Source organism: Adiantum capillus-veneris, chromosome 8 (genome assembly GCF_014529385.1).
Source record: "Adiantum capillus-veneris isolate H3 chromosome 8, ASM1452938v2, whole genome shotgun sequence".
NCBI lineage: Eukaryota > Viridiplantae > Streptophyta > Polypodiopsida > Polypodiales > Pteridaceae > Adiantum > Adiantum capillus-veneris.
Genome location: NC_140938.1, coordinates 93,643,903 through 93,659,898, shown reverse-complemented (window position 1 = coordinate 93,659,898; position 15,996 = coordinate 93,643,903). Strand labels below are relative to the sequence as shown.

Here is a 15,996-nt window from a genome sequence, read left to right as displayed (position 1 = left end):
ACGCTCATAGCGACGCCGGGAAATTTTTTTTTGAGCGTCGCTGTGTGAGCGTCGCTAATATGAATAGCCTCTTGTAGTGTCTCTCTCACTTTGCCTCCCCCTCTCTGTCTCTCTCTCAATAGATGGGGGATTGTTGGATGATTAATCCATGTCATCACACAAGTCAGCAACCCACGCAGCACACACGTGGTCATATGCCAAACGGCGCCATGCACCTCAATGAATCGCATGAACGTGTAACTGTCTCCATAATTGTATAAAACCACTACCTTGGCAATAGAAAATATATCTCATTCTAGCCTATCGCCTTCTTGGGTGCCTCAGTCTTAACACCCTCCTTCTTTCTCTTTCTTGCTCACGCCTCTGCGTGCTCTCTTTCTCTATTCCTTTCTCTCACATGGTATCAGAGCAGCAGACGACCCTGGCTGCCCTGTCCCAAACCCCACCAACATGCCTCCTGCGCATACCTTGCAGCTATGGCGAAGAGCCTCATGGCTGGCTCTCCTCGCAGCCCTGCGGCAAGCATGCATACCTCCTGCTACGCAACCTCTGCTATGGCAAAGCGCCACACTCCCAACCCGGCCCGACGGTGATGCTACCATCATTGACATTTTCCTTGGGAACTTGGATGTCGAAGACCCTATAACTGCAGACGATGACCCTGCTGAAGACGAAGACTCTCATGTAGATGACGACCTGCATGCTACAAAAGCAGATGTTGTTGCCGCTGGTGCCGCCACCCTTGCGGCCATGCCATTCGTCAACCATGCTGAAGATGACGCTGCAGCTGCCGTAGGTCCTACCTCAACACCTTCAGACGCTGATGCTGCCGCAACCGTACCTGCCACCCTTGATGCAACCGCTGCAGACGAAGTGCGGGCAGCTAGCGATGCAACTATGACTGACGTCACGCCTGCGGCACAACCTGCAGACGAGCCTACTGCGGTCAATATTGCCATCACCCCTCTCGAATTACCAACTGCTACGGCCAAGAAGGATGCCCTTGTTGTTGCGGTTACTACAAGTGTAGCCATCATAGCAACCATTGTTGTCGTTGCGAACCTCGTTGCCATCAAAACTGATGGCACTCACGTTGCTGTCGCCCTTGTAGCAATCCCTGCAGAAGCACCAACGGCAGACGAAGTCAACCCTGCTGCAATTGAAGAAGCAGTTGCAGTCGGCAACCTTGCTGTCGACAACGACCCTGATGCAAAGGCCCTGGCAGACGGACCTCGTGGAGACAAACCTACTGCGGCCAAGATTGCCGCCTCCCTTGCAGAAGAGGACGAGGCAACCCAAGACGCCGCTGAAATTGTCGCTGCTCCCAATCTGGCTATTGGTGAAGCGGCCTGCATGACTCATCCCTTCTGGATGACTGTACCATGCCTCCCCGCTGCTGCTGAAGGTCATCTATGGCACTTTGAACCTCAAGTCACTTATCTTGAGGCTCACCTCCCTAAAGCCAACGCCCGCAGGACTTCAGCCTTGAGGACTTCAGCCTCGCGGTCTCCTCCAGCTTGCAACACTGCACTCTCCCACCCTCTTCATGCTGCTTCTTATTCATGGAATGCTCCTGTAGCGCCCAAACTTGCTATGCACACCACCTTGCCTTGCAATTGCAATGGACACAATGCAGATGACCATTCAACTTCCTCGGCCTCACTCCCGGCTGCCAGCCCAGTTTCTGGAGTCCCTCCAGGCAAAGAAACCACCATGCTCCATTACCATGAAGCAATCTACCAAGCTCCATTTGAGGCTGTCAGCTCAGCATGCAATGCTGATCCGAACGCTGCTCCAACTTTCCTTCAAGCTACCTTGAATGCTTCTTCCAATCCAGCATCCATATTGGATTTACTTGATGCTTATATTGTTGTCCTCTTTCACCTGAGCATCATTTCCACCCTCTACCCATTGAGAGACCCCTCCACACCAACACTCAGGGCGCTGATACAAGCATGTATACCTTTCCTTCGACACTTACCAAAGCCATTCATCTTTCACTGACAGACAGAGTGCTGCAAGGTCACTTGCAAACAACACAGGTTTTCCTAACATCATGGCCTTCCATTGCCTTTGATCCCGGCGGACATGTTGACGCAACCTCTCGTCCCGAGCTACTCTCTTCAAACTATCACCTTACCATGCAAGAGATGCTAACAACCTTCCTTGACAGCCTACAGCAGGCTGTTTGCCTCAACGCTCTAGTCCTACCCATCTCCATTCTCATATATCAAGTGGCCAACCTCTACAATCTACTCTACTACCAGTACACCTTATCCTCGACATTGACTAACACTCCCAAAGATGGATGTATGCTTTCATTTCGCTTGTGGGGGCGAATATGTGGTGTTCAAGCTCTTGAAGGCATACATGTCGCGGACCAGAAAGAACCAATTAAAGCCCGTATAAAACGAAGATCCGAGTTGCTGGATTTCTTCATGGAAAAGTCAACAATTGATCCAGGCCAATCAATTTGCAGTTGAGATGTCAAAATTGCATCATGTAAATTTTGCATAAGCATGATGTACAAACCTCACGCATGTAGCCTTGCATTCACCATGAATCTGTATCGCATGGATGCCCTTGTATGACGACATGTCTTATGGGGGCGTGTTGGATGATTAATCCATGTTATCACACAAGTCAGCAACCTACGCACCACACACGTGGTCAGATGCCAAACAGCATGCACCTCAATGAATCGCATGAACGTGTAACTGTCTCCATAACTGTATAAAACCACTACCTTGACAATAGAAAATATATCTCATTCTGGCCTATCGCCTTCTTGGGTACCTCAGGCTTAACAGCTTCCTTCTCTCTCTTTCTTGCTCACGCCTCTGCGTGCTCTCTTTCTCTATTCCTTTCTCTCATAGGGATGTCCGTTCGCTCTTTTGCAATACTCGAGATGCCCAATTAGGCGCACAAGATAGTGATGCACAGAAGGATCTAGATGAGAAGAGCAGCTTAAGAATATCTGCACAGCAGCGCCGTGATGAGACCCATGTCCCTCACGACATTTTTCTTTCCCACAGTGGAGCGCAGAAAGGTTTCGTTAAGGATCTCTACGAAGAGCTGAGGCGGAATACCTTCACCACCTTCTTGGATATAGAGTACCATAGCTTGCCCCCCGGAGAGCATTTTCCCGAACACATCTTGAAGGCCGCAAAGAGCTGTACGCTTGCATTGGTAATCCTGTCAGAGGAGTTTCTGTGCTCCAAATGGCCAATGACTGAGTTGTGTACCTTTGTAGATGCCATGGCCAGCTGCTCCTCCGATAGCTTAAGGCTCTTTCCCCTCTTCTTCAAGCTCGGCCCTAGGAATCTCAAGTGTACGAGAAATCTTGAGAGATGGCGGGAGGCGTGGAGAGCCCATGCTGAGCAAGATAGCAAGCACCGCATCGATGTCTCCAAGTGGGAGGATGCTTTGGAAAAGCTGTGCTCACAGAATGGCATCTCCTTTGAGCAAGCGTCCGAGGGCGAGCAAAGGGCGAGCAAACTTACATCGACAAGATTGTGTCTGCAGTCTCTGAAATCGTACCTCCTGCTTTCATCTTCGATTCAACCTTCATTGCTGGCAAAGACCGCCTGTGTCAGGTGAGAATTAGCCAACTAATTGGTCTTTCCATTAATCTAACAATTGTGTCATCAATATGGATGAAGCTGGGCGTGATCTCTTTCTTCCAGTGAAAGACCATAGGAAGATAGACATGCTCATAACCACCCAACTTGCCTATATATAGGCCCCTGGTCCTCTGGCTCTTAACTACATATAGCCCTTGTACTACATATGTATCTGTCGGCCCTTGGCCTAGGCCATGCCCTCCTATAGTCTTCCCCTTGACATGACATTACTCCCCCCTTGGAGAAGATCGACCTGAACAAGGCGTCACTTGAGAAAACATCAGTGCTCTTAAGAAGAAGTTTCCCAGTTTTGTTTTCGAGAACGAAAACTTTTTCTTGCGGGGGGAGTAATGTCAGGACAAGGGTCACGGACCTAAGGGGCACGGACCTAAGGACTTAGGGCAGTCACGGACTACGGCCAGGCGATTGGACTAGGCAGTGTAGACAGGGGATCCGTCTAGGACAAGAGGCTAGGAGCCCACTTATATAATGGGATGTTGGGAGGAGGATCCTAAGGTCTAGCATCCCTAGTTTTTACACAGTAGGGCCGTGCCTTCCTATAGTCCTCCCCTTGGCATGACATCCAGCTTGTTTCCTTCTACTTAAATGCAGCCTCATGCGTTTCCAGTGCTTGAAACTTCTGTCAGGTTTCCATTGATCTCACAACTGCATCATCATGCATGAAGGGGCTGATCTCTTTCCTCCTTGTTTCCTTCAGCTACTTATGTGCAGCATCATGCGTTTATAGATGCTTAAAACCTGGGAAAATATTAGACCACTAGCAACTACAACATGATGGACTGCGTGATTTGTGTAGGTCGTTTTGGATAAATTTGAGCATATGGAATGCCATCATCAGAGAAGCAGAGTAACTATCTCTAGTCTCGAGTCCGCATGTGCTTCCCCAACAAGTTCACCACGCAAGGTCACTTGTCTACTGGGTTTGTATGGGCTTCCAGGAAGTGGTAAGTCCACATTGTGTAATCGTTTGATAGACCACTTCCGACCCTTGTTCGGCAGCAGAAAGACTCTCTACTTGGAATTCTCTTCTACTCCATCGGAGGCAGAGGTGGTGAACAAACTTAAGGGGCTCCTCCGTCTCATCAAGTTCCGAGATAGAGTTGAGCTTGATGGAGCTTCAAAATTAGAAAATGTACGTCTCTCATCTCTTGCTATCTTCAGTTTCTCTCTTCTTGTACTAGGGAACACATCTAATAATTGTCAACTAAATGCAGCACTATATGTTAACATTATTGTTTGAAAGATTAGCACGCTGCACCACATAGCATGGGTGACGTATTCTAGTGATAGTTGTGCATGACAATTATCTTACAAATGCGACCTCATCAGCTCTCTTCCTCTTCGTAACGTGACATCGAGTTCAAGAAGCACTTGATCAACGTCTATGAGAGACAAACGTGCTCTAGTCTCTAATCTCTTGCCGCGGGGGGGGGGGGGGGGGGGGGGGGGGGGGGGGTAGTATTACTTTTCGGCAATTCAATGTAGTCACAGAATCAACAGTAATATTGAACAGACCTCAAGTGCTTGATAGACATTGATTGAAAAATCAGCTGAAGATGATCATGGAGAGTTGTAACTTTGGCATAATATTGACATTCTTCTTCTTTTGAACCATCCAATTTGACATTTGAGTTGTTTGTCACATCTTCAAACAGAGATCTAGTAATAATCATCTGTGAAGCAAACACCATTGCTCTTTTGTGAATTAATATCCCCCTCATGAGGCATTGCAAAACCTGACAGGTTTCCAGAAATGATCACTGGCAGTCAAACTTTGTGCTCATGTCTTTTTAGTGCAATTCTCTTGCGTACTTAAAGAGGTTAATTCATTAGAGCTTTAACAACAAAATTTCGACTTACGCAGCTCATACTTTGTTATTCTGCAGGTGGAGTCTCTCCTCAAAGGATGTCGCTTATCTAGTTGCACAGTGTTTTTAATTGTGGATAATATATCTGACAACACTTGGGAAGCAGTACAAAGGATTCTTCATCTGGGTTTCGGTCATGGTAGTAAAATAATTATTATATCGCACACTTCTAAAGTCCTACGCAGGACTCTTGATTCACTCAGAGATGGGCTGCATTGGGCTTGCGATAGTATGGCCGTCCCAAGCATCAACGAGACGGAAGCCAGTGAAATCCTCATGCGGACTACAAGATGCTGCTATGGAGCAGCTTTTACCTTATTTAAGAGTCTTACCCTTAAACAAATGGGAACTGTCAAGCGCCTTGTACACATGTGCAGACATGAAGATGTGTGGCTACCCGTGGTCATGAAGGCTGTGGGTGCTAGGCTGCTTAAGTACGAAACCGGAGATCTGGAAGAGTGGGAAAGAGATTTAGAAAGCTTCTGGACAAGGGTGAAGACATATGAACAGAGTGCTGTGATTGAAGCGCTACTTGGGGACAATTTCAAGGCACTAGCCAATGAGCACCGCCAGCTCTTATTTTTGGATGTGGCTCTATTCATCTTGCATTTGAAGAGAATATTGATGCAGTGAGCGAAGCGTTAAGTATGATGCATGAATTCAGCATTTCGACATTGAAATCGATGGTATGTTTATTTTTCTTTTGTCCCTCTTTGTAAGTATGAATGAGAAATGGGGAGTTTCAGAGCTGACTAGCTTGTTATTTGCTTTGTTGGGTTTTTGCCTCCTGCAGATACAAGATCTAGAGAGGCATTGCTTCTTGACTGTTTCCGAAGATGGTATAGTCAGTGTTCATGATGTGTATCTAAAGTTTGCCAAGGGTATTCAGGATGATCCCTCCAAATATATCAGCACTTCGAGAAGCTGGCACTGGAAAGAAATCCAAAGTGCAGACGCCAATCAGTCGGTACGGAGTTGGGAAGCTAGAGGTACGCTAAGGGCCTTGGTCTTGGAAGTGGGAGAAAGCTGTAAGAGGGTGGATCTACAGGGATACTCAGGCCTGAAAGCTGTGGGTTTGACAGACTGCAAGTCATTGGCAGTGCTTGGACTGACAGGCTTGAGCTCACTTAGGACCTTAGAAATCAGGAACTGTGCTAGTTTCAGGCGCTTGGAGTGCCATGATAGTGACTTTGCTTCTCTGAGAAATGTAGGGAGATTTAGCTTCAAAAATGGGAGTACTAGTGCGACAGAGCAAGATGATCAGGAGAGGGAGCAGCTGGTGTCGTATTATTGGCAGCCCATGATGGTTGCCAAAATGGTGAAGAGAGTGATTGGCCCCTTGATTAGACAGCCTCATTCGCTTGAAGTGGGGGCCATGCTAAGCCAAATGAGAAGCCTGCAGGTTCTCAACTTGGAGAACACGGGCATTGCTAGGTTGGAGTGCGTTGGCAGCATGCGGCCTCAACTCCGAGCTCTGACTGTTATCGAACAACTCCTAGAGAGGTTGGAGTTGGGGTGCCTGCCAAAACTTGAACAGTTCCACTTTTGTGACGTTGATGAATGGAGGTACCTCCTGGTACTCTATTGATATTTGGGGAATGGAAAAAAATCCATTGCCAAGCAGATCATCAAAAATTTGGAGACGCAAGGAAGGAGATGAGAGGTATGTATTGCCAGGTAAGGACTTGTTGCTGAGATGCCCACAGTTGAAACAAGTGACGCTGCAGTCCTCTTTTTTCAGGCAGGGACAGCTGGGCTCTCTGCCTGCTGGCCTTGTGACTTTGAAACTACATCACTTTTACACAGCCACAGAGCTTCCAGATCTTTCGTCATCAGCACACACACTACAAGGCCTGGATGTCTTTGACTGTGAGAAGCTAGAGAGAGTGAATCTTGACACTAGGTACCTTAAAAGCCTCAGAACCCTCGAGTTGTGCGCCTGTCATAATCTGGTGGAAGTAAACGGGCTTGGGTCCCCTCCCAGCCTTCGTGTCTTGAAAGTTTGTGAGTGCAGGAAGCTTGAGAGTGTGAAAGGCTTCGAAAACTCAGAAATGCTGGAGGAACTCAGTCTTTGTGGGTTGGCAGAGTTGAGGGAGATTTCAGACTTCATGAGGTCGTTGGGGGCGTTGCGTGAATTAGGTCTAGGATCCTGTCCCAAATTGGCGACCTTAGTAGCTGGTGAATATGATCATTTGGAAAAGCTCACAGAGTGTCGGGTTCCTTATAATAATATGGCCTTGGCTCATTACTTGTGTGGTATGGGATCGAAGCTCAAAACGTGTGTGGTTAGCATAGTCGAATATGGTGGCAACTGCTGTTTCGACCTTTCCAACTGTAAGGAGCTCCAAAAGTTTGTGATGCAGTATTACGGTAATCATGCAAGCTGTGCTAGGGCGAATGGCCAAGTGAAGGTGGAGGGCGTGGACAAGCTTGAAAAGCTTCAGGAACTTCGGTGTCATCAATGGTAAGCATAGCATTTGGGTCTTTCAGTTTCGATCTCTCATCGACGGGGAGGGACTCGTTCTTCAACCTCAAGTATTTTGGGAACGATATGCTAGGATTACAGTTGTGGGGTTGTGATGTCCTCGACAACCTGGAAGGCATCGTAGATGGTCTCGTCTTTCTGGGCGTTTTCTATCTCGAGGATCTTTGTAGTTTGAGAAGCTTGCGAGGTGTAGAATCTCTCGAATCTCTCATCCAACTTCGACATCTATATGTTCTTAACTGCTCAGTGTTGGAAGAGTTTCCTTCCCTGCATGCCCTGGTGCATAGCATGGAAAGGCTTCCACTCAGCAACTTTGACAGCTTAGAGTTTATATCTTTTCGGGGCTGCAAATTCGCAAGCGATGTGCAGAAGATGGCAGCATGGGCAATGGACGAGGCGGCATGTCCATGTCTTCGTGCGGAAGCGTTGTGTTCCTTGGTGGAGCTATACTACCAGTTGGACAGACACATTAATAAGGTATTTAAAGCCGATTCTCATGTTCATCATGTAGGCCTTGCCATTTATATGATTTTGTCTCGAGGAAAGCTAGTTAGTGATGGAGTGGATGGTACTGCGGGTTGATATGGATGCAGGAGAAACAGCAGCTGATAGTAGAGGTCTTGTGGTGGAGCATGGTGAGGTGGATGCCTTCCAATAATGACAGCTGCCTGGATTTCTCACGGCTCGAGCGAGCGTGGGTTAAGGAAATAACATGGCGTTGGAAAGCATCCAAGGAGGAGGAGCCATTTCTCAAGGCGGCGGTCCAGGAGTTGGGCAGTTGTATGCAAAGGGGGCATTCTCCCCATCTTCATCCGCTTCCTCAATAACACCCATGTTGTCAAGTATAGATGCATGTGGTTACCTAATGCTTTGATACCACGTTCATTTAGGTCCTATTGGGACCCAGTCACATGAAGCTGCCCTACAGGTCTCTTGCTCGGTTTTCGACTCATCTTCAATGGTCATCATTACCAAGAAGTCGTAGGTCAACTGCTTGGGGAGAGGGTCTTGAAAAGGTACGAGCTACACGAGCAGGGCGGCTGCTCTTTCTCACCCATGATGGTCATAGATGAATCAAAACATCCCATGACTTTTGAGGAAATGCTTCCAAAATGTTTCATCTTTCGAGGTGATGTGACCAACGTTGGACGACCTATGATGAGAATCTTTCCTCTCTAAGTTAGTAACCTATGGAATGGCAGGATAGCACACAACACGACCAGGCTTTTAATTATAATTTGCGAATTGTAACCCAAGAGCTCAGATGACTTCTAGCTATTGATGTGTGTTTCGTGCAATATGCTATGATTATATTCTACAAGAATAATCTCAATTAAACATAGACAACTTCCTTCCTTATAGTGCAAGCTTGTTGTTTAAAAGCAATTGCTCTAATAATTAGGCTTGTCAATGCTTGAAATTGAAGACTACATGGTCGCTTTTGGACAAGAGAGATGCAAAAAACGCTCACGCATGCCTAGTTCGGCAAAAGACCCCTAACCTTTCAGTGAAGTGCTATACCACCAAAACATGGCATTGTGTTGCAATTATCCCAAAGCTTCAACTTATCTTTGTTTTTGAGCTTTGGTCCCTAGTAAAAGTTGTAGCATACCTACTTGAAGATTTGTCGTTTTGCTCATTGCCAAATTCATGACACTACTATTCTTGAACCTAGGTAAATAGTTTTCTCTAGAGAAAAGTATCAATGTAATTCCTTTTAGTGATGACGCTTTTTCAAAGGTAGCTAATGCCATACTTGAGCCCATGCCTATCTTTGCAACAAATTGGATTAATTCATTGAATTGCTTTCATGGTAAAGCCTTCTTTCAAGTAGTCAATGTCATATTTGAGCCCATTTGTGTCTTTGTAGAGAATTCATCACTTACTAGGAATATAATTTTCCATTAATAAAGTTAATGGTAAAGCCTTTTGTAGCTACTTGTTGCCATCTATAAAGCTAAAATTTTAGAATAAGTACAGCTACGTGAAATAGAATGTCAAATGAGAAGTTTGGTTTGGGTGACATCTTTAAATGTTAACACGGGTGTCTTAAGATGAGATCTATGAGAACAAAAGTGAGATGTGAAACAAATGGGTAAAAGCTCATTCATTTTCTCGTACTAGTATAAATAAAGATTGTGAAGGCATGACCTATCAAATGTTAGCCTTTCAGAATCTAAAGTTGGAATGATCTTTGAAACTACTACTTAATCAATCAACTAGAGACCAGGTGCATACATTTATGATTTGCAACATTGGGGACATCAAGGATGTTGATAATGGAACAAGTAAATCTTATGTTATGCAACATGTGTGATAATGTTCATGATCCGTTTAGCCTAGAATCTCACCTCTATCTTTCTCACCTCATCTATTTGAAGAAGCATGGGTAGAGCCTCGTCTCCAACTAACAAAGTAAGAAAATAGTGTTGAAAGTATGGTATTTTAGCTACAACAAGTCCCCACTTATTATTTTACATCTCTCAAGTAATTTCACAAAGCAGGGAGTAGAGTGAAGCTCACCACGGTCTTCTTCCTTGTTGCATTTTCCAGGCGTGTTCCCTTAATTGTGTTTTCTTGAAATCAACAATTACCCAAACCGTTCCTTGTTTTTCACATCACCCTACCCTACCTTCCGCAAGCGAACTCCACAAAAAATGTCAAGGTAGCTCAAAGGTAGCACCCCCCTATGTGTGTGTGTGAATGTGTGTGCTTCTCCTCTATTGGTCCCTTAAAACATTTGGAGATACTATTTTTTTGATTTTGGTTTGGTTCCTTTTGGATTTTTCCTTCTCTTGTTTCCATATCTCTTGATTATTCCATCTCTTCTTGAGACTCCTCATGCTCCAATGCTCAAGGGATCTTCTCCAATTTCTTTATGTGTTTTTAACTCTCATTTTGAAAATCCAATTTTATGAGTCCCTTCTTGTTTGTTCCTCACTGTGTGTGAAAGCCAAAACCAAAATGGAATTCCCTACATCTTGTACATCTTCTATTAACCTACACTAAGATCAATCACACACTGCATATTGAGATTGAGTGCACATGACCCTTCTTGTCTTTCTTTAAATAATGGGCATTTATCAAATAGTGTTCCAATTCTTCTCTTCCATTTCCATTAGAATTACATTATGCTACATCGTATGGTATTCATGTTATCCTTATTGATGGGAGTTCCCCTTTCTTCATGGGAAAGCCCTTGCCTTCATAGGGTTTACTCCATACTTCACAATTGGGTCTTTTTGTATGTATATCCTTGTCACAATATGTGCACTTAAAAATCCCCATTTGTCTAAAGAGATGATGTTGGATACTACATGCCAATTTGGCCTTGGTTGATTTGCCACAAATCTTATGAATGACCTTATCCATGGCATTATTGGAACTGCTTGCCTCATGTCTACTACGAAATGACTTGTGTCTTGCCTAATCCCTGTTGGTATTTATACCCCTATACCAACAATTAGCAATAAGATGTTCTTATGTTGCATACATATGACAGATAGGATTCTTTTTTTGGTCGGTGATAGCAACAAAGTAGAGTTATTTCAAGAATTTCTCCCCCCCCCCCCCCCCCCCCCCCCCCCTTCCCCGGTTTTCCCTTCTTGCCATTGGTGGTCTTTGATTTCCCCTCCTTACTTTTTGATTCTAAGATTAAACCTTACAAGTAAATTTTCTCTTCTTTCTCACTATGCGAATTAGAGTGGAGATCTCATCATTGTCTGAATCTAGTTATTGTTTAGAATTTTTGTTTTTGCCATAATAGAACATATTGCAAATATGATCTCATCCATTCAATGAAATAACTCGTCAACATCTAAACATGTGCAGATTCTCTATGAGGGAGCTGAAGTCTCCATGAAATTAGGTTGAGGGTGAATTAACGGAGGAAGAAGTTCACTAGTGAAAACCAAATAACGTGTAAAGACCTATGGTAAAGTAAAATAAAAATTATGTACATTGAATTACATCATGTCATCTTGGTCTCATCTGTTACCATATACATGTGGTAGTGATGTGTGTGAACACACTAGGACCGCCGGGGCATTTTTTCCCTCTTTAGGAGGTTTTTTCCCTCGTGCATTGTATATATGCCCATCACTCTAGGGCTATCTATCTTTCCATTGCATACTAAGAAACACGCTCTCTATTGTGTGCCTTGAGCTTCCTTCGTCTTCTCCAAGCTGTGTGCATTTCTCTGCAACCCTAATTCCAACAATTGGTATCAGAGCAGGTCACGTCCTCCCGGGCTTAGTCGCCAGTTGCTCCAGCACACGCCTGCTCACTTTCTCCGATTTCAGTGAGCTTTGGCGAGCGTTCGCAGGTCGACAAACTTTTTGGGAGATCTCGGAGAGCTTAGACTGCTCAGAATTTTGATTTGGGCTCATTTCGGCCTCCGTTTCCACTATAGACAGTACTGCACAGGCTATTTCGTCATTTTGTGCAAAATTTCCGTCAGTGCCGTTTTCTGCATAACAGGTGCCTTACAGTCTTCTACGGTTTGTGCTATATAGCACAGGTTGTTCCCACTCCGTTTCTCATATTTTCGGGCAGTTTTCACATCAGGTGCAGCATTTACCATGGCTGACAACAACAACATAGATGTGTTCAAGATGTTTGCTGCTGAGGATAGGTTGGATGGGGACAACTACCCTATGTGGGCTTATATTATGCAACATGTTCTTCTGTCAAAGGGTGTCTGGAACATTGTGCAAGGCATTGATGTACGTCCTGGTTCTGAGGATGTAGGCGATGTTGAGGATGTTGCAGGTCTTGCTGCAAGGATTGCATCTGTTAGAGTTGTTTTGCCTACGACAGAACAAGCTCGTTGGGATATTAAGGATGTGCAGGCTCATGCATTGACTGCGTTGTCTGTGAAGCGCACCATTGTTCCTCACATCCGTTCAGCAAAATCAGCAAAACAGGCTTGGGATATTTTAGCAGGTCTTTATGCAAGCCGCAATGAGGCTAAAATTGCTTTGCTGCGTAAAGAGCTGGAGTCGAAGATTATGCATGAGGAAGATGATATGGACACTTTCCTTGCTAGTGTCAGGGATATCAATGAGCAGCTTATTTCTGCAGGTGAAGTCATTTCAGACAGTTCCCTTGTGTAGACTGTTCTTGATGCCTTACCAGATTCCTACCAGACTTTTGCTAGTACTTGGAGATTGATGACCCAAGGAAATCCTGAAGTTGTCAAGTTTGATGCATTATGCACATTGTTGTTGCAAGAGTCACTTTCCAGAAAAAACAGGACTAGGCAGCGTGCAGTTGAATAGGCTTTTATTGCTTCTCAAAGAAAGGGTGGTAAGAGCAATGCAGCCACTTCTTATGGTTCTGCTGCGAGTCGCAAAAATTATGTTCCTAATGCTTCTGCTGGCAGTACTTCGTCTGTCAATTCTGGTGATAAGGGCAAAAAGAAGATGCGTTGCCATTATTGTAAAGCCAATGATCACTTGATCAAGTCGTGTCCTAAGTTGAAGGCCAAAGAGGCTAAGAAGAAAGAGGGTAGTTCCAATGCAAATGCTGGTTCCACTACAAATGCAGCCATTGCTGAGTCTTCTGTGAAAGGAGACTATGTTGTTGATGTTGATGCAGAATGGGCTTTTAGTGCAGAGTGCACTTACAATCCTGTTGTCCATGATGCATGCTTGTCAGTTGCTGCAGATTCACATGTGTGGTATCTCGACAGTGGTGCTACAAAGCACATTACCTCACATCATGAATTTTTTACCTCTCTCGAGTCTGTCTCTCATGGAAATTGAGTCACTTGTGCCAACAACGCCTCTTATCCAGTTCAGGGAGTTGGAAAGATTGTGCTTACTGCTGCTAATGGCATTTCTTTCACACTTGTTGATGCACTTTATGTACCTGGGATCAAGAAGAATCTCTTGTCTGTATCCGCACTTGCTCGACATGGACTTGTAGTCAAATTTGTGGATGACAGATGTACAGTTCATGATCTCAGTTTTGGTGATGAAATTGTTGCATCTGGGCTTTTGTGCCGTGGGATGTATAAGCTCACTTTGTATGACAAGTGTGGACAAAATTTTGCAAATGCTGTTGCAGATTCAAGGGCTATTTCAGATGCAAAACTTTGGCATGCACGTTTTGGTCATCTGAATTTTGCCAATTTGCTGCGTTTGCAAAAATCTGATATGGTTGCTTCTTTGCCACCTCTTGAAGCACCTGTCAAACATGTTTGTGAAGGCTGTATTTTGGGTAAGATGCAGCGTTCTAAATTTCCAAAGGATGGTTCAGTTCGGGCCACATGCAGGTTGCAGCTTGTGCATAGTGATGTTTGTGGGCCCATGCAAACACCGTCCTTGGGAAATTACCTGTACTTCGTGACTTTCATTGATGATTACTCCAGGCATGCATGGGTATTTCCGCTTAAAGCGAAGTACGAAGTTTTTATGTGCTTCAAATAATTTCTGGGCTATGGCTGAAAATGTCTCGAAATGTACTATGGGCACCCTCCGTTCCGATCGAGGGGGGGAGTACATGTATCATGAATTTAATGCATTTCTGGCTAGTCGTGGGATAAAACACCAATGTACAGTGCCTTATACACCTCAGCAAAATGGTGTTCCTGAGAGGAAATACAGGTCACTGACGGAAATGGCACGATGTATGGTCAAAAGTCAAGCTTTGCCGCATTCTTTTTGGCTTGAGGCCATTATGTGTGCCACTTATGTACTTAACAGGTGTCCTACGAAAGCTTGGCAGTCTATTACTCCATATGAAGCATGGCATGATAGAAAACCTTCTATTGAGCACATGCGTGTTTTTGGCTGTTTGGCATATGCTTTGGTGCCACAAGTGCAGCGCAGAAAATTGGATGATAAGGCTGTCAAATGTATTTTTGTTGGTTATAGTGCTGAAAGAAAAGGTTACAGGTTGTATCATCCGCAAACAAAATGTATTTAGGTTTCTCGGGATGTAGTGTTTGTGGAAGATTCTGTTCAGCCCTTGCTGTCATGTACTAGAGACAGTAATGTAAGCTCACAGGACATTTATGACACTTTGTTGCCTCTTTTCAGTGGTGGAAATACGAATGTAAGTTCCAATGAGGAAAATGTACAGCCTATGGGGGTTTCTGAAAATGTTTTAGATCAGCCTATTACTGATGCAGATGTACATGATGTACTTGATGAGGAAAGGGCTGAAAATGAGCAGGCTAGAGGTATGCCAAAATGGCTGGTGCACACTTTGCGTGACAGTAAATTGGATGCACCTTTGTCTAGTCGTACTCGTTCAGGCTCTCGCCATGCATCTTATGCATCAGATTGTTATGCTTTGGCTGTGTCTAGTTTACATGATGTTGAGGAGCCTCTGTCTTTTGATGAAGCACAGAATTCAGAAAATTGGATGGCTGCCATGCAATCAGAATATGATGCACTTATAGAAAATGACACATGGACTTTATGTGATTTGCCTTCTGGCAAAAAGGCCATTGGTACGAAGTGGGTTTACAAGTTGAAACGCAAGCGGGATGGTGAGATTGATCGCCATAAGGCTCTACTTGTTGCAAAGGGTTATGCACAGCAAAAAGGCATAGATTATGAAGAGACTTTTGCTCCCACTTGTCGTATGACTACTGTGCGTTTTCTATGTGCATTGGCAACTCATTTTGGTTGGGATGTACATCAATCAGACATTGTTACTGCTTTCTTGAATGGTGACATATTTGAGGAAGTTTATGTAACGCAGCCTCGCGGTTTTGTCATAAAAGGAAAAGAGGACAAAGTGTGCAAATGTAACAAGGCTTTGTATGGGTTGAAGCAATCTCCTCGTGCTTGGTATGAGAAAGCTGACACTCATTTGGTCAAACAAGGCTTTCGTAACAGTCCAACAGAAAGCACATTGTATGTAAAGCATGAGGGTGATGTATTTCTCATCGTGGTTCTTTATGTTGATGATTTGCTGATCACTGGACCAAATGAGAGACATATTGCTGAATTTAAGGCTGATTTGAATGCTACTTTCAAGATGAAAG

At 44.6% G+C, this 15,996-nt stretch overlaps 3 protein-coding genes across 3 annotated transcripts; all 3 read left to right on the top strand.

Annotated features, from left to right (window-relative positions):
• Positions 1 to 450: 450 nt before the first annotated feature.
• On the top strand, positions 451 to 6,444 carry LOC147452568 (uncharacterized). The gene is made up of 8 exons (XM_086518201.1): positions 451 to 1,339; positions 2,008 to 2,310; positions 2,921 to 3,175; positions 3,254 to 3,596; positions 4,441 to 4,491; positions 4,644 to 4,776; positions 5,531 to 6,198; positions 6,306 to 6,444. The coding sequence occupies exons 1-7, from the start codon at positions 451 to 453 to the stop codon at positions 6,143 to 6,145; spliced, it is 2,589 nt and encodes an 862-aa protein (XP_086374327.1). The 3' UTR covers positions 6,146 to 6,198; positions 6,306 to 6,444.
• Positions 6,445 to 6,925: 481 nt separating this feature from the next.
• On the top strand, positions 6,926 to 7,980 carry LOC147452567 (uncharacterized). Its single transcript, XM_086518202.1, has one exon. The coding sequence runs from the start codon at positions 7,069 to 7,071 to the stop codon at positions 7,978 to 7,980; it is 912 nt and encodes a 303-aa protein (XP_086374328.1). The 5' UTR covers positions 6,926 to 7,068.
• Positions 7,978 to 9,354, top strand: LOC147452566 (uncharacterized). Its single transcript, XM_086518203.1, has 2 exons — positions 7,978 to 8,474; positions 8,591 to 9,354. Exons 1-2 carry the CDS (start codon positions 8,064 to 8,066, stop codon positions 8,822 to 8,824), a joined length of 645 nt encoding a protein of 214 aa, XP_086374329.1. The 5' UTR covers positions 7,978 to 8,063; the 3' UTR covers positions 8,825 to 9,354.
• The last annotated feature ends 6,642 nt before the right edge of the window (positions 9,355 to 15,996 follow it).